We start from the raw sequence: 18,889 nt of genomic DNA on the forward strand, positions 1-18,889 counted from the left end.
TCTCCCACTCTCATGCACATACACATGCATGCACTCTCTCAGAATAAATGAACATTTAAAAAATACATATGTATTTTGTAATAAAAGTAACTTAAGCTTTAGTTAATGACCATTCAGAAAAAAATGTAAAAGTATAAGAAGAAAATATAATTATATGCAGTTCCTCCTGTCAGACTCTCAGAAATGAAAACATTTGTTAACATTTGGTGCATTTCGTTCTTATCTTTTTTCTTTTTTTTTTTTTTTTTTTTAAGATTTTAGTTTCAGCTGATCTCCACACCCAGTGTAGACACAACCCCAAGGTCAGTAATTGCATGCTCCATCAACCGAGCCAGCCAGGTGCCCCTCATTGTTGTCTTTTTTCTGTTCATGGATTTTTTTGTTTGTTTGTTTAGTTTTTCACGGCAGTTGATGATTTATTGTTTTCTTGTTTGGCATTGAAGTAACTTTAGTCTTCACGTGGCACACTTCTGGTGAAACGAATCATTTAAGACCTCTGTAGATCACATCTAAGGGGTTGATATTGTGTTACCTTAGCAAATCAGAAATGCTTCCAAAATATTACTCGCTTTCTTTTTGAGGCCATTAAATTTTGTGTTTTGCTTTGGTTTTATTTCACTCCCACATAGGGATTTGGTGTTTGTGAAATGACTAGAGAAAAACAAAGCTACTTTGAAAGGCACTAGGGAGGCATCTAGGTGCCCTCATTGACCAGGTAACTCACTTTCGTGCCCATAGTCCATGACTCAGATTCATGCCTGAGGAAAACTGCCAATTGTTACATGTGATGGCCCTTGGGCATGTTGAAACTGATGAAACATTAAAATTTTTCAGATGCCAAGGGTGAGAGCTGGAGTGTTGGTACAACATTATATACTACAAGTTGCCCGTAGTAGATGTGTTGAAAATACTGTTTTTTAAAGTTTGATTACTTTAGAATTAATGAATCTTCACTCTGAAGAACTTATGAGTTATATGTAGGAGAAAAAAAGATATGGTCAAAAGGGTTTGAAAAATAATAAATGTAGGACCGGGTTATATTGAATAGAGGGTATGGATCAAAGGCAACTAACAAACATTGGTGGGGAGCCCATGTTTCCCTGTTCCCTGCTCGGGTCTGGTGATTGTTACCTAGTAAAGCATTAAAAAAATAGGTTTAATTTTATCAGTATTTTAGCTGCTCCAGTGTAACATTTGGAAATTTTTATTTGCTTGCTTATAAGTATAAATCAGTTCCTAGGTAATTACATTTTGGCAGCTTGGTAGTATCAGTGGATTGAAACTTTGGAAACTTGGGTATGTGAAAGTGCACGGAAATAAGTAATTTTGGGAAGTCATCATTTTCGGATCTTGGAAGAGTTTTGTCTTTATTGGAGGAGGAGATTCACTTGTGGAAACACAGCCAACACATGGAGGGCTGATCACACTGACTCCGGTAACCACTTCCTGGTTATGGTGCGTTAGTTTCTTGGTAGCTTATACCTTATTAATTTACAGATACACAGATATATTCTGTCTCTCTCTTCTCTTTTGTAACATAATGGGCAAGAGACAGGCTTTGGAGCCTTCCAGATGTGGCTTTGATACTTAATGTAGCCTTGGACAAGTTTCATTTTTCTCACCTATAAACTGAACGGTAATAGGGCTATTTGAACATTCATTGAGATATTGTGTGTGCCTAGCACAGTGCCCGATGGGTAATGAGAGCTCAACAGTGTGAGGTCTTAATAAGCAAATTCTTCTTCCTTCCCCAGCAGTCTTGGTTTTCTCCACAGCTTCTGTCCAGTTTTCTCTTCAAAAACACCTCCGTGGCTTCCTGTTGACTGAAGGGCACTTCCTTGGTCTCTTGCCCTGATTTAATGCTATTTTGAGGATCCCTGTTAGCAGAGTCACTTGACAAACCTTTGTTCATTCGCTTGCCATTTGATGTATCCAAAGATTATGTGGAGTGATTAAGAGCGCGCTGGGGCCTTCTTGCCTTGGTCTGAATGCCACTTCTGTAACTTCAGTGCTGTGTGATCTTTTCAAGTTAATTAACCTAACAATTTTCTTGTCTGCTAAACGAACAATAATGATACCTACCTTATAGTTTTGATGTGAGGTCATTCGACAAAATAACATACAGGAGGTGTTTAGATTGTACAGAATAAATGCTAGCTGTTGTTACGAGCCAGGCTCTCCGTTGGTACTTAGGTTATTTAGTCTCCTCATCATCAGTGACTTTCATATGTGTATAGATAGCACTTTTGATATTTGTTAGGTAAAATAAGTCTTACACAAGGCTCCCCAACACAAAATTATTGGCACAATAATGGTAACCACGTGAAGAATGTGTGCTTCATTAAACATACGTGCACATGTGAGATACTCTTACATGATGTTCTCAGGAGTTGTCAGGTGAGATGTGGTGAGTGCAGCTATAATCATGAGAATTCCATGGTGCTGGGCTTGGAGATTATGGCACTCTTTTTTTTTTTTTTTTTTTTTTTTTTGTTAAATAATTGAATGAAAGCTTCAGCATGATATGAACACTTATATTTATTATTTTCCAAGTTGCTGGCTTTCAGTGGCCTTATATTCTGATTTGGACCTAAGGGCCATTCAGGGACCAAATAATGCTTGCATTGTTAATACTTTTAAAACATGTATTAAGGTAATTCTTTCTGTGTGTTACTCTGTTGTTCTAGGTGATACTGAGTTCTTGTTTTTGTATGCCATGCTGGGTTTGGTTTGTTTTTTGCACATCATTTTTGATTTAAATAGTAGAAAAGTTACCATTGGGTCGAGAAGAGGGTTTGCCAAATTATCTGTGGAATTAGTTATGTACTGTTAGGGTGGGCATTCTCTGAACCCTCTTCCGTCGCCTTTGTTGGGTATGTGATCTACGAGAATCTGCTGTAATTGCATCATTTCTTGTTAGCTTCCATTGGGCTGAATTCAGCATGAACTTGTAGTGAACATAACTGCATGCTTACAGTTCTGAATGAGCCGGAAGAGTTGTGAAGGTCAAGTAAATGCATTAGATTCAACAGAATTCTTCCCATAAACATGGAAATTAATTGTGAGGGCCTTTGAGTTAGTATCTACGAAACACCTGAAGTATTTTAGCAGAGTTACCTTTAGTATCCACTTGGTGATTCGTCTGTCAAATATTTGTGCAGGTTTTTTCTTTTCTCTTTTGGAACGCTTCATGAGTTTCATGCATCCTTGTCCAGGGGCCATGCTAAATCTTCTCTGTATTGTTCCAACTTTTAGTCTACATGCTGCCAAAGCGAACACTGCATGTTTCTTGATCGTTTCCTATTATTATCCTAAAGCATACAGCTTAAAATATAATAGAGGAGTACAGTTGCTTAGAGGGGTCACAAAGACTGTTCCTAGAAGTGGTTCTTGGATTCTCTATATCATTGGACTCCATTTTGCACAAATAGTAGACAAAGTCAGTTTCGTAAGTTTAGAAGGCTACTAGAAAGCAGAAAGCGACTGTTAAGAATCCACAGGAATCACAAATAGATTTGTTTCTAAGAAAATAAATATAAGGACTAGCAGAAATAAGAAGAAATATAAAGATGATCCATTTGTGCTTTAGCAAAATAGCTTGGTATTAGAAACAAGGCTTTGAAGTCAGACAGCCTGACTTTGAAGTCCTGCTCTGCCACTTACTTCCCATAGGACCAGAATGACTTAACCTCTCCACACATCAGGCTCTCCTTATGTAAACTGAGAATAGACACACAACTATCAGAGTAGGTTGTCGTGAGGATTATATGAGATTACACATAGTAAATGCTCAACACAGGTCTGGCACATAGTAAACGCTCACTAGACAGGTTATAAAGTATCCACAAACAGGGAGTCATTACCAATGAGTCTGTGTCATCTATTCAAACAATCATATTGCTGGTAAAGCAGCTAAGGTATAATCCTGAATTTGCCAGCAACTGTAGGCGGATTTAAATGAGTAAAGTGACTCATAGGCTTGTCTTGGTTCTAAGTATGTGTTGTTGGCAATTTTGTCACTCAACCCTGCCCCCAAATGTGGGAGTTACACTCATACTCAACAACTAGTAATTATGCTTCTCATCAGTAGTAATGGTATTTAAATACTGTTACATCACTCCATATCCTTTTTCTCTATGAATCACCTCACACATAAACGTAGGAGTTACTAGTGTGATTTGGGGAGTTCTAGGGAACCAATAGTGATACTGTTTCTTCTCCTTGAGAAGTAAGACACAAGAGACTGACAGATGGAGATCAAAATGGCTTCTGTATTGGTTGATCTAAGGATGTGACATTAGATCCATTAGGTCCAATGGGCCTTATCAGCCCATCTTGACTTAGACTTCCCCACTGGGTGACTAGCGTAGCTGAGCAACCACAGACCTCCCCTCAGGACAGGTGCCTTCATGCATGGAGAACAGACCAGATGGCTTGCCCCCCAGGGTGGCTGAGAGAGAGAGAGAGTGAGAGAGAGAGAGAGCGCAAGGAGCTGAGCCGAGCCAACCTCAAAAGTCCTTCTGCCCCTATAAGAGGGGAAGAGTATGGGGAGAGTTCTGGAGTGTTCATACATGGATTTAAAAGCATGATCTAGTACATTCAGCCAAGTGGGCAGGACCTTCCTGTCAAGAATGTGAGACTACGATTTTGGGAGTAGTTTCTGGGAGTAGACAGGTAGCTAAATCAGGAAGATGTGGGGAGAGGAGTGGGCTTCGTCTTTCTTCGCCTTTTTTTGCCTTTTTTTTTAAAAATTCCTTCCCTCCTCTCCTTCCCTCCTCTCCTTCCCTCCTCTCCTTCCCTCCTTTCCTCCCTCCCTCCCTCCCTCCCTTCCTTCCTGGATATGAAGTACTTGTAAATATGCAGAAGTGCTAATCAGAAATAGATGGTGACTTCTCATTTCTGAATTTTAGAATCTTAATAAAATTTTAAATGCTACCTTGAAATAGAATTAAAAAAAACTTAGAATCTTTTGTAAAGGTGTACTTTTTGCAGGGAAAGTATTTCTGAAAAACAGCTTAAAATCTAATTGTTAAAAATAAATTGATGTGTTAAGTGTTGAGCTGGTTGAATAGTTGACAATAGTAATAATTCTGAGGAATTAGTTTCATCCTTTTAAGAAATACTTGGTGAGCAGCGACCGTGTGCTAGACCCTATGATTAGATACAGTGACCACAGGGTGAATGAGAGAACTGTGTTTTGTTCATGGAGCTTACAATTAAATAACACGTCAGTAAATCACATGTCAATAAAATGTTACGGGTTCCTGTTTCAAAGAGAACTCAAACAAAAGAAGCAGTGGCTGGTTCTCCCTTTATGCCAGCAGGTATGGGTGGTTCACCTGGAAGCAGACTGTCATTCCTGATTGCATTTGAGAAAAACTTACCTTCTCAATTACGATAAATCTTTGCCAGTAATTGGCTTTAGGACTTTAAATATTATTTTGTTTCTCCTCTTTCTAGAAAATAGGACGCAAGTAATAGAAGGCTGCCCAGGAATTATTGCTATGACTATAATTTTAAGCATTTTCTTAGTTATGGAAATATTAAATACCTAGCTGATACTGGGTGCTCCGTGTTTAAAATATTAGAGATGTGCCCTGTTCTTGCTTGCTTGGCCAGGATAGCCTTGCAGGTCTGCGTGGGTCATGTGGGTCACTTGGAGGAAAGAGGGAGAGCAGGCCAGGGGAATTTTGCTCCCTCTCTCCTCTACCCGACCTGCCTGCCTGGCTTGGCAGTTGGGCTTCTGTATAAGGATTTTCGGGAAGAAATGTGTTCTGCACATTGAATGGCAAATTTAAAAACTATTCATTTAAAGTATGATATATAATAGGAAATATCAATGTCATGCTGATCGTGATAGAATATAAATATTTTGAATGAAAAGATACAAATCCTGTTTGTAAATCCTGAAGAGCATTTAAGCTTACTTATTTTGAATGTTTTTATGGTATCAGACCATGTGGATTAAGCCAGAGAAATATGAACCTATTATGTGGATACTCGTGTGACTGTTTTGAGAGGAAATCTGGGCGTTTCTGGGGACTTTTGGGTTCTTTCATGTAGTTTGCTTTTAGCCTTTGGCTGTCTCTTCCTTGATCACCATTATTTGTCGTAGTTTTCCCAGTGAACATGGGAAAGAGAGAAGGAAACCAATGATTTTTCTAAGATTATTACTCAGTTGGGGGAGGAAGAAGGAGATTAGTAGGTGTTGGGGGTTGTGCAGTTTTTGAGGACATTGTTTAACATGGAATTGAGTGAGTTAGGAGAGGGGGAAATAGGACGGGGTTGGGGCGCGAGGGAATATTGGATGATAGATGACCTCCCTGTGGAGGGAAGAGACCCTGGGTTAGTCTTCTCCCAGGACCACCAGGTGGTGCTTTTGGCCTAGACTCCCCCGGGATCCTGGCATGCTGTTTCAGAATCAGCTTTATAGGGGCCAGTAGGGGGAGGCAGGCAGGGATATGTACCTTGTAGGTGCCTGCATTTAACATCATCTCATACGAAACACCCAGTTGAAATCCGTGGTATTTCAGGCTCTTTTGTGACTGGTGCACCTGCCTTTATTTTATTCGTTTGTTTTTAGTTGTGTTTTAATGTTGATCTGCTTAACTCTGTGTATTTCTCCTCTGAGTGTTTCTTCCAGCCTTGAATCTAGAACATGAGAAAATAACTGCTGAAGTTTTCAGCAGTGGTGCCTAATTAAGATTTTACCATTAAAAGAACTCTTATTTTTGATATATCTTAGCCCATAGTGCACTAAGAAAGTGATCACAAGTAGCTGAAACCATTGCTTAGGCACCACTGGTACTTGGGGCCTCTTTTGGTTGAAAGATGAGGTTGAATGAAGGAACTCTGATTATAGACCAGAATAACTTATTCAAATTATTTCAAGGAAAAACATTATTTGTATTGAGCAGGAAGTGTAAGCCACCAGGAGCTGAAGCATGAAGCAGCTTCTGTCTGTGTTCTTTTAGGCTGAAAGGTCTCTACGATGGTGACTCACTCTGCTCTCTCAGGTCCTGCGTTCCTCTTTGCAACAGCTGCTTTTTCTCAGCTTACTGGTCGTTTCTGCTTCCTCTGTTGTTCTGTTGCCTTTGGTCACCACTGCCTAGTAAGCTCTTTACCTTAGGATGTTTTCTCTTTAACTCCCATTAAAAATGGACTCTCGTTTTTATCCTAGTTCACATTCCTTAGAGAAGACTGGTTGAATAAATTATATTAATGTATTAGGTAGGAAGCTTTCCAGCTACGGAAAAGGTTAAGGTAGATCTGTTGATGTATTGGAGCCAGACTGAACTGTCTGTTCCATGACGGCATGTTGTAGTTTGGTGATTAGCCGCCGTGGTGGGAGAAGAAGTGGCATGGAGGTTCGGAGGTGCCACAACCGGGGCTTGGAGCCCCTGCTTCCTCCCTATAAGAATGGGTCGCTAAGCCTTTATTGGCACACCACTGGGTAGGTCTGCAGATGTGGATATGCACAAGCTCCAAGATGCACTGTTAAATGAAAAAGAGTGAGGTGTAGAGCTATTTATAGAACAATTCTAGTTTCTGAGTAGAAAAGGGAGACTGAAATCTGTGTGTGCATGCATGCATGTAGATTCTTGTATAGTGTGGAGAATGTTTTTTGCAGGTATTGGTGGCTGCTTTTAGGAAGGGCATTTAGGTTTGGAGTGTGGTGTGTGTGTGTGCAGATCAGAGTTCAGTTTGGGACACTTTGTAGTTGATTATGAACACCAAAAGCCAATAAAATTCTTATATAATCAGAATAGTGTCGGTATCATATAGTCAAAATAGTGTCAGTGTCATTTATCTAAGTCTCGAATATTATGAGGTGTGTAAAAATAAGTATAATAATCCTAATGTTGAAAGTGTCAAGATCACATGGATGCGTTTCTCCTACATGCCATACGTGTACAAATGGCCTTTGTACATTTCTTCACGATTGCCTGTGGCTCTATCACTTTCTGCTTTGCTAGTTCTGAGATTTCAAACAGTCCTCTCGCCCTCTTTTTGGAGTCTTTTCTGTGTAAGCTTTTACTGTGTCACTGATAAAATCTATTTTCTTTCTGAAGACACCTTGTATTCCCTATTCTAATGTAGGCTGGCTGCTCTCTAGGCAACTACACATTTGGCATCTGGAAATGTCTAATTTTAGCCTTCTGAGATTTCATGGATCCCGTGTCTGCCTTCTTTTTTATTCTGTTACAGAAAAATTATTCTGGCTCTTGTTAAAACGGCAAAGACGTTGTACACGAGAATTGCAGTTGGGGTCAAGACTGTTGGCAGTAGGGGAGAGAGATCAGGCTCCACTCCAAACACAGGAAGGACAGGTGGAGTTCATAGCCACCAGGCAGACTGAAGGTTTCAGTGCATGGCGCGGAGGGGGTGGTCCTTGCTACGCTGACCGAACAGGATTCTGGATAAAGGCACGCCAGGGTGACTAGCTATCAGGGTGTGGGGGCACTCCTGCTAAACTGACTTAGCAGGATTCTTGCTGCGGCTGGGCCGGGCCAGGCCAGGCTAGGCAGGCCGAAGATAGGACAAGGCTAGGAGGAGCCTGACTGAAGTTTGGAAAAGGAGAGAGTCTTTGTCAGTTCTTTTTATTGTTGTTTCGTTTTTCTGTAGTGTGTTCTCATATTCTTTTTAAAAGAAACATTGGGTAGGCAGTGAACTTTGAATCATGTATTGGTTTTCTGTCCCTGCTGTAACGAATTCCACAAACTTAGTGGCTTAAAACAACATAGATTTATTCTTTTATATTTCTGGAGGCCAGAGTCTGAGCTCAGTTTCACTGGACCATAGTCAACGTGTCAGCTTAGTTGGTTCCTTCTGGAGCCGTTTCTTAGCCAGTTCTGACTTCTGGAGACCACCTTTGTTCTTTGCCTGCCAACCCCTTCCTTCCTCACAAGCGCTCCAACCTCTTCCATCGTCATACTTTCTTGTTTCCCTTCTATAAAGTCTCTTATGGGGCACCTGGGTGGCTCAGTCGGTTAAGCGTCTGACTTCGGCTCAGGTCATGATCTCACGATTCATGAGTTCTAGCCCCACATTGGGCTCTGTGCTGACAGCTCAGAGCTTAGGGACTGCTTCAGATTCTGTCTGTCTGTCTGTCTGTCTCTCTCTCTCTCTCTCTCTCTCTCTGCCCCTTCCCAACTCACACTCCATCTGTCTCAAAAATAAATAAACATTAAACAATTTTATAAGGTGCTTTATGATTCCGTTGGGCCCATCTGCACGATGCAGGATAATCTCCCCATCTCAGGATCCTAACTTACTACATCTGCAGATACCTTTGCCATATAAGGTACACTCACAGGCTCCAGAGATGAGGATGTGGACATCTTTTAGGGGTGAGGGTCATTTCTTGAGCTTTAGCAGACCTGATAATAGCTAAAAATGTTTTTATTTTTTCTCCATGCTTCATTGATAGTCGGGCTTGGTATAGAATTCTAAGTTCATGATCATTTTTTTTTCTCAGAACTTTGGAAATAGAGTTTCATTATCTTTTAGCTGGAAAGAAGTTTGATACCAATCTGATTCTTATTCCTCGGTGTATGACTTGAAATTTTCCCTCTCTCTAAGCTTCTGAGATCTTTCGCTTATATTAAATACTACAAATGGCTTAAACTGAGTGTAAACTTAATGTGTGAAGTGTCCAGTTAAGTGTCATTAATGTCCGCAAGCATGCCTCCAACATGACTGTTAACGTTTGCAAAGTGGTTTCCAAATTGTAGGTCCCTGAAGAGGAGTAAGAAGGAATAAATAGAATAGGACAGAAAATTTCACAGAGCCGTCCTACAGTAGTTATACACATTGTTCCCCAAAACGTGTTTCACTTGTATATGTGTGGTGTGTTAAAACTTTCCAAAACCTTCCAAAATTTAGCTTGTATTCATTTAGTGTCTGAAATAGAGGCTGACGTTCTCACATTAAAAATTATGTTAAGAATGAAATGTGTTTGAGGGGAACATTCCTACCTAGTTTTGGTTTAATGTTTTCAATCACAATTTTCTTCGTTGCTTTATGACAAAATTTAGGGCGAGTAGTAAGCATGTGGTTAACTTTGCGGCAGGAGGTGAAGGCGTGTTCTAAAGCGGCTCGTCTCAAGCCCCTGTTTGTTGTCAGATGGAAATGCCGGGTGTAGGCTGCTGTGGCTCATACTTGGGATCTGGCCTGAAAGACGTGTTTTTACCCTCAACAAACATCATCTTTGTTAGAATATCTGGAGTCCGTGTAGCCACAGAAAGGTCTTTTCTTCTCCCTTAGAAACGTTTTCTTTCTTGTGCTTGTTTCACAAATAGTTTAAAGTAGAGCTGCCTTCCACTTTTCTGTTTCAGTTTGTTGCAAGAATGTATGAGGCACCACCTAACTCGCCTGGTGTGCTTGAGAACTGTAAAATAATAATGAAATCTTGGAGTAGATAAGTTTAATCTATGAGGACTGAAGCCGCCGTTAATTCCCAGGGCCGGACTAACTGTCTAACAAATGGTAAAGTACTTCTTAAGTTGGAATAGGTGATTTGTATATAGTAGTCCTGTCAGAATGTACACTAGGAAGAATGTCCGCTTTGAGGTTTGTTCTGTTGGACTGAATTTGAAATTTAATGACTGTGAATGACTTGTTCATTACAACGTGGGGTTAATTGAGTGAGAGATACTCAGCTACATTGCCTGCTTTTAAAAAATGTCTTTCAGGAGGATGCTTGGTTCTTAGAAGTTCTTGTGTTTAAAGGGAATTAGAAGGCTTCTGGAAATGTTAGAGTTGTCACTTTTTGAAATGCTTCATAAGATGCGATAGCTGTCATTATCTTCCACAAATTTGTGCCCAGATAGGTTTTACTGTATACTTGCGTGTTTAATCCAGTGGCTCTCTATTTTTACTGCTTAAAACATGCCTTTTTTCTTTGCAACATTGCTGCCTTAGATGTGAAGTCAATAAAAATAATTTTATTTCATCTGGCTTGAATAATGTAATAGAGGTTTTTTAAATTAAGTAATGACATGTGATGTAGGTGCCGAATAACACAACTGTCATTGTTTAATAGGTGCCTGGAACTTTGTGTACACTTGCACACAGACACAAGGCAGCTGTTGATAACCCTTTGTCTTCAATGTTTTAGGGCAAATTCTTTGTTCTTGCAATGGAATTTCTAAATAAGCTTTCAGAATGAAATCAAAGGGAGGATTCTAGTGCAATTCTTCATAAACTTCTCAACTATAGATCAGACACTATGATGCATAATTCAACTATAGTGAATTCTGCAGAGGGATATTAACTTCCTACTCTAAAGATGGTTACCTCACAAGGTGGATTATTAAATAATGTCTTTGCACTCCATGTTGGGAACAATTGGCATTTACATTTAGTCTCTTCTAGGAAGCAGGTTTGGCTATATTTTATAAAATTAGTATGCCTTTAAATTCACGCTTTTTTTAGAACACATTTGTCAGCATTACAGAATTTTCTCTCCACAAGGAAATACAAGGACAAGAAAGTTCTAAAGGAATTTAAAGATTTAGAACTTACTTTATTTGGTTTAGAGCCAAGTCAACTACTCTAACCATGTTTAAAGTACATGATTTTTCTCTCCTGAAATTAGGATACAATTTCATCCAATTTCAATATGACCTCTATTACGTGGTTAGGTTTTTTCCTTTTTGGAAATCTCTAGACTGGAGATGATCCCTGGAAAGCTTTATATTTTATAATTTGCCACAATGATGGGTTCTTGGGATACTTTGCATCTTCTCAACTCTGTACTGTTTTCAGTTCTTGCCTTTACACTTTTAAGGCTTTCATTGTTAAGTAGGAAAGACGGTTGAGACTCCTATGACTGTAGCAGCAATGAAGGTCTGATATAGAATACATTCAAAGAAAGCACTCATCCATTGAATTTGGCCTGATCACCGTAGATATTCATGCTTCGTTGTTCTGATAATGGAAGTGGAATTTAGTAAGTGGTCAACTTTCCTAATTTGAGTTTAATTTTTTTAAATTTGCTTTCCCTACCCTTTTGGAGAAATGTGAGTGTAATGTTGTAAAACTGGGCAACAGAAGAGGGAAAAGGAATTGACAGAGGTCCCTAAGTCTAGACTAGGGTAATGAATATATAATTGAGTTGATCATCGCAGACTTTTGACTGCATTAGTTCACTGTGAAGATCTAGTCTGCATTTTTGTTATTTTATTGAACCATTCTATTATTTATTCACATTTCCCCCAGAGGAGAGCGTATTGACAGTCTGAGAAAAGCCGTGACATAAACATTTTTTCCCAAATAAAGTTTTAAAAATTGACAAATTCCCATTTTTTTCCAATTTTTCCTATTATATTGATGATCTCATTGGCCTAAATCCCCAGAGGTGAAATTGTTAGGTAAAGGACATGCCTGTTTTTAAGATTCTGGGGACATATTATCAAATTGCTTTCCAGAAAGGTAAGTCTCCCCCAGAGTAAGCTACTGCAGATTTCCCCACACTCTTTGTCAACATTGAGTAACATCAGTGCATTTTTTGTCAGTCTGAGATAAGTACAAAGATATTTTAAAACTTGTATTTCTTGAGTTTCTAATAAGTTTGATTTTTTTTCCATTCCTTGGCTTTTAAATTTAGATTTTATTTTTATCAGAGCTATACTTGGTTTAAAGATTCAGCAGTCTGTATGACTTATTTTGAAAAATAGCTGACTTCCATACTCCTCCCTCCCCACAGCCCACCGCACAGAAGTAACCACCTTTCTCTCCCAGGCTGATTCGTTTTCTGTTTTCTTCCATAGTGCTAGAGGGCAAGCCTGGATTGCCACTTCCTGCTTCCACAGTCGCAGGCAGTATGTGTTGGTTTCCTGCTCTGGAGGGCGAAGATGTGCTTTTCTTCCCCACACCTAACCTCTTCTGTATGCATGCGCATCCCCTTCGGTCTCAGGGAGTTGACTCCTTTCATCATCACCTTTCTTGGGTCCAACCCCACCCTTCCCTCTCCTCAGGAGCCACCATTTGCTGGGCCTTTGAGGGAGGGGGTTTGAAGAATCCCTGTAGAGTCACTTCAGTGTTTCCAGAGGAATGAATATGAAAGTGTGTGTTGTGTGCGCCATCTTTCACTGCAAGTCCTTTCTTGTGTCTTTATTACTATTTTTCTTTCTTGTGTCTTTAGCGGTCATTTTTATAAAATAATCCTTAAAATTACGGGCTATGGAGTCATGACTGTCTGGATTTGAGTCCCAGTTTTGCTCTTTAGTAGTTTCGTGACCTTAGACAGTGGGCTAAATCTCCAGGCCTCATATGCTACCTATGGTAGGGTGTCGTGGTGAGACGTAAACGGGATAAGGGATGTAAAGAGCTTTTCACAGTACCTGCTGCCAGGCAGTATCGTCCTGTCTGCCAGGGAGTTAGTGAGAGCACAGATGCGGTTGTGGCTGTTATTGTTACTCTTGTGAATTTCTTGCTCATGGCCATTGCCCACATTTCCAGTGGAGGGCTTGTCTTTTTCTTCGTGAGAAGAGGTTCCTTTGACATAGCCTGTCCCTAGTCTTTTGTTTTTCTTTATGGTACTTGGGATGTGTCATCATATGCATGCTATTTCATGTCGTGATCTCTACCACTCTTATCAGATTTGTATTTTTCAGGGGTACCTGGTGGTGGTAAGAAAAAAGGGTATGTGTGCAGCAGAATTGGAGATTAGCATAGTAATTGGGGCATTTGATGAGGGAGGACCTCAGGGGCCAAATGGAGTGATTATTTTCATCATGTAGGAGAAATAATTTTTCTAACTCCTGAAGTGTATCTTAACACTGTTTATTTATTTATTTTTTTAATTTTTTTTTTTAACGTTTATTTATTTTTGAGACAGAGAGAGACAGAGCTTGAACGGGGAGGGTCAGAGAGAGGGAGACACAGAATCCGAAACAGGCTCCAGGCTCCGAGCTGTCTGCACAGAGCCCGACGTGGGGCTCGAACTCACAGACCGCGAGATCATGACCTGAGCCGAAGTCGGACGCTTAACCGACTGAGCCACCCAGGCGCCCCTTAACACTGTTTATTTTGTGGACAGATTACCTCAATTTGTAAAAGCATTCTTGAATGTTCTTCTCATCATATACCCAGATGGGTTTCATCTGAAAACTCTGAGCTTTCGGTTTGTTTCAACTTCAACACTTGTTTCTCCGAAATTAGATCCAAAATTGATTCTTGAGGGATAAGATTTATCATCTCCTCTAAGTTAATGCCATGTTAATAAATTTACTTTCTTTTGAATATCATATATACTACTGAAATGGTAGATATGTTGATATTTCAAAGCCGTAGTTATAGATAATTAACTCAGCCTTTTAAGTTTATTTGATTTTGCTAGTTTGTCCTTTTAGGCAATATTGATTTATTGTTTATTTTTTGTTTTATCTTAGGTTTCTAATTAATTAACTTTATGGTTTTTTAAATAACAGTTCATCTAAACTTGTTCTCTCCGCAGATTCGGACCAGGATGTAGCCCTCAAACTTGCCCAGGAGCGAGCCGAAATAGTTGCTAAATATGACAGAGTAAGTATTCAGATTTACTCTTTGAGTCTGTTTTATCAGAAAAAACATATAAATAGAAATGGATTTGTTTTTTGGAGAGCTTGAATTACAGAAGCAGTTTATTTATTTCATGTGACCTTTGAAGTCATCTTTATTCTCTCTTCTTCCCTCTGCTCCACCCACCCTGGTCTCTTGCTCTTCTCCCTACACACTGAGCTTTGCGCTGGCCATTTTTTCTGCCCAGAACATTGTATCCTAGATAGTCTCAGACCTCATTGCCTCACTTTTTTCCGATCTTTACCCAGATGCTACCTTCTTAGTGAGATCTTCTCTGACCACACTGTGTAATAGCAAGTACCCCCTCCTTCCCCAGCTATCTGGGTCCCTGTTCTCTCCTTTCTCTTTCACCACAGCACTTATGTCAGCATACTTTATATTACACTTACTTTGTTTTTCGTCTACTCTCACTCCTAGAATGTAAATGGAGGGTAAGAATACCTTTTGTTTGATTTACTCTTATATTCTAAATATCTAGAATAGTTTCTGACTCATGCTAGGTATTCAATAAATATTTGAATATGTTAGTATATAAAATTAAATACCCATTTTATTTATAATTTATGTGTGGTATTAAAATTTTAACACGGATCTGAAAATTTGAACTTATACATTATATATAATCTCCATTAGCATTTTATCTCTTTGTTAGTTATGAAATCTGGTTTTTGATACTTTAGAAAATCACAGTTGTTGACAGTTCACATGTCTTCTCATTATTACGTTACCTCTTGAGATCTGTAATGGGTTGTAGGCAGTGATTTATAAACGTCATGTTTTATATTTATATCACTTGCATGTAATTTCATATCTGTTGCTTTTGATTATTTGTGAGAATAACAGGAGCATCAAATTATAGAAAGTCATCTGGACTGTGCCCTGCCCCCAGGGAGGCATACAGGCGGTGCTCAACTTAACAGCTATGTTCCCACAGTTCGTTTTTAAATTGGTTGTTTGGAACAACCTGACACAAATTCCCATTATTGTGAATAGATTTTAGTGTGATCTATGAAAAACCCAATTAATTTATTTAACTGCTTAACTAACTTAAAATCAGTAGAACTGTCATTCATTCATGTTTGTATGAATTTTTTTTCCATGCAGTTAACACTTAGTGACTGGGCTAGCCGTTGTACAGTCATTGATAAAATATATGCAGATGGAGGGGTCCACAAGACAGTTGGGTATTGAGTCTGAAATGTGATGGGTTGGTGTAGACATTTGGGGTTCCTACTAATCAGTGCTAGTTCACGGCCTCACAAGTACAGTGAGAAGAGCAGTGGGCTGAGGGCGGGGCTCTGGGCACACTGAGAGGGATCTGTGAAGACCCATCAAAAGAAGAGTTGGATGGTATGGGGAGAGCCAAGACAGGCTGGTGTCATGGAGGTTGAGGCATGGGGAATGTGCAACACTGACGGGCACACCGAGCAGAGTCCTCTAGATAAGAACCGAGCAGTGTCCACTGGATTGGACAATGGAAGATCATTTTTGACCTTGGCAAGAATCATGTCCAGGCTGATGTATCTATGAAGTAAAGAAGTAGAGAGACAAGGTGGATAGCTTACTGTTCTGAGAAGTTTGGATGAGAAGGCAAGAACGAGTTTTTTTCCAAGATAGGTCGATTCAAAAACATTGAAGTTTGGCAGTTCCTTCCCGAGTAGCTTTCTTGCCCTTCGTTGCTCCCATGTCCCCAGTTGGCTTCTCACAGGAACCCAGGTCTGATAAGTCAGGGCTTAGCCTGTACCTAGGAAATGGTGATTCTATTACCAAAAGTCGTTTTTTTTTAAAGTTAATTTAGGGTGATAATGCCTCATTTCTAGCTCTTTATAAAAAATAACTCTTGTGGCCTTTTTATTCTGAATAATTATTCAGTTTTATAAATTCCCAGTAATACCCTTCTTTGTTCCCTATTACAGGGACGAGAAGGTGCAGAGATTGAACCTTGGGAGGATGCTGATTACCTTGTTTACAAAGTCACGGACAGATTTGGCTTTTTACAGTAAGTTGTATCGATTGAAAGTTAACTTTTTATTATGATGTTTCTATGGTGACCCATTATATTGATTTTCTTTATTTTTAATAGCCCTGCTATGAAGGAGATGCCTGGACTGGTCCTGCAGTGTGCTTTTTGTTATTAAATTCCTAGCATTTTTAACCTCTATGATTAAAATTGAACTACAGTTAAGAATACAATTTTTAATATTTGTTGTATTTTAGTAGGGACATAAAGTGCAATAAATGAGTTGTATCAATAATTTAGCAGAATTAAATGGAAATGAATAACACTTTGTATTTCAGAAATAATTACAAAACATTTCATTTTATGTAAATGCGTTTTAAAAATAATTAGCAATTAGAACTTTAGTGTTATGCAGCCTAAATATGAGCAATGAAAAGAAATGCTGTTGATCTTTCCTATAGTTATAAATGTCTCCATGTTATTGCTTCTCAAAATTAATTCCATTTATCCTGAGTATGTTATGTAAACAGTTGAGGGAGGTCTAGACTACTATAAAGTAAAGTGGCTGAAGTGGTTTTGACTCTTGGAAACATCTCGCTAATGATGAGAATCTGCCTGTTCTGGTTCTGGCATTGTTTAGGCAGATTCCTACAGGCTGGAGACTCCTCGTCATCTCTACAGTTTGTTTGGTTCCATCCAATTTAGTGATTAATTTCTCGTTCAAATTTATTTTTTTCCCACTCTGATTTATTATAAAGAGGAAGAGCCAGGGTTTTTCAATTTATGGTACATGATTACATTTTGGAGAAAAAATGTAATTTCTTGATAGTTCATAGGAGCAACTTGTAGTCCTCAGACTTTGTTTTCTCCTTCTGTTGAGTTTTCTTGCATTTAGAAAGTATTTTTTTGTATCATGTTTTTCTTTAGGTTGAGCAAGCAAACAAATTAACAGAAACAGTTCTGGGAGTTGGAGAATGTGCCCTTTCTTGTGGCTTTGCTGCTCTCAGATAACACTTAAAAAAAAATTTTTTTTTTCAACGTTTTTTATTTATTTTTGGGACAGAGAGAGACAGAGCATGAACGGGGGAGGGGCAGAGAGAGAGGGAGACACAGAATCGGAAACAGGCTCCAGGCTCCGAGCCATCAGCCCAGAGCCTGACGCGGGGCTCGAACTCACGGATCGCGAGATCGTGACCTGGCTGAAGTCGGACGCTTAACCGACTGCGCCACCCAGGCGCCCCTCTCAGATAACACTTTAGTGCCTCATCTATAAAGCAGAATCAGTAACTGCTCTGCGTACCTAGAGTATAGTTGAAGCTTTGAAGAAGTGAAATGATAGAGTACTATATAAAGGTGTGGACAAATTTAAGGTGTTATTATTATACCTAATGACATTAGCATAACCAGAGTGTTCTCCTGAGTAGTTACAATTAGAAGACTCTGAACTTCAACAGACTGACAGAGCAATGTTTAACTATGATGAAATACTGTTCTCAAATTAAACCCTCACTTCCACTTTTTTTTTTTTTTTTTTTAATAAATCAAACTTAGCCACAAATGTGTCAGGAAATGATTGCATGTTTGTGTGGGTTACTGTGCAGAACCGAGGTATGTGACTGAAGGATAATTTGCACATTTAGCCCTGTCAGGATCAGTAGGTCCCAAAATTGCCTGCACGTTAGAATCAGCTGGGAATTAAAAATAAATAAATTTCTGGGCTCTATCCCAGATTTTGATTCAGAAGGTGAAATATAACTCAGCTGATTTTGACCTCCTTTGTATATTTTGCATATTGTATATACAATGTATTGGAAGTGAACCACTGTAAGAGATGTTTGTATCATAAAATGGTCTAATGTAATACTAACTACATATGAAAGAAACTGCATTCCAAAAGGATCTAATAATTACCTAAAACCTCATTTCTCATTGCTTGAAACAACATGTTTAGTCAGTCAGTAATTTATCTTAATAATATTAGCCAGTATTCATTGAGCACTTACTGTGTGCCAGGCACTGTTTTAAGCCTTTTACATGGATAACTCTTTGATTCCTTTCAAAAACTCCTTGGGATAGGCGCTCTTATTTATCCTTTTTTTTTTTTTTAATTTTTTTTTTTTTAACGTTTATTTATTTTTGAGACAGAGAGAGACAGAGCATGAACGGGGGAGGGTCAGAGAGAGGGAGACACAGAATCCGAAACAGGCTCCAGGCTCCGAGCTGTCAGCCCAGAGCCCGACGCGGGGCTTGAACTCACGGACCGTGAGATCATGACCTGAGCCGAAGTCGGCTGCTTAACCGACTGAGCCACCCAGGCGCCCCTTATTTATCCTTTTTTTAGATGAAACTGAAGCAGAAAGAAGT

The 18,889-nt window shown here is 39.2% G+C and overlaps 1 protein-coding gene and 1 non-coding gene across 8 annotated transcripts in view; one reads left to right on the forward strand and one right to left on the reverse strand.

Annotated features, from left to right (window-relative positions):
- USP6NL (USP6 N-terminal like) overlaps positions 1-18,889 on the forward strand; it is a 229,874-nt gene that overhangs the window by 137,246 nt on the left and 73,739 nt on the right. For 3 of the 7 annotated variants that reach the window (XM_019460816.2, XM_019460815.2, XM_019460817.2), the window contains exons 3-4: positions 14,462-14,529; positions 16,482-16,564. In XM_019460816.2, the coding sequence (XP_019316361.2) occupies positions 14,462-14,529; positions 16,482-16,564 (151 nt within the window). Of the gene's footprint in view, positions 1-5,258; positions 5,325-10,319; positions 10,489-14,461; positions 14,530-16,481; positions 16,565-18,889 lie in introns of those variants that run through there. The other 4 variants (XM_053895751.1, XM_019460810.2, XM_019460813.2 and 1 more) reach the window with 4 other exon arrangements.
- On the reverse strand, positions 3,173-3,279 carry LOC128775171 (U6 spliceosomal RNA). Its single transcript, XR_008419818.1, has one exon. It is a non-coding gene; the product is annotated as a U6 spliceosomal RNA (small nuclear RNA).

The sequence above is a fragment of the Panthera pardus genome, unplaced genomic scaffold, assembly GCF_024362965.1.
Source record: "Panthera pardus isolate Hobbes unplaced genomic scaffold, ASM2436296v1 HiC_scaffold_6, whole genome shotgun sequence".
NCBI lineage: Eukaryota > Metazoa > Chordata > Mammalia > Carnivora > Felidae > Panthera > Panthera pardus.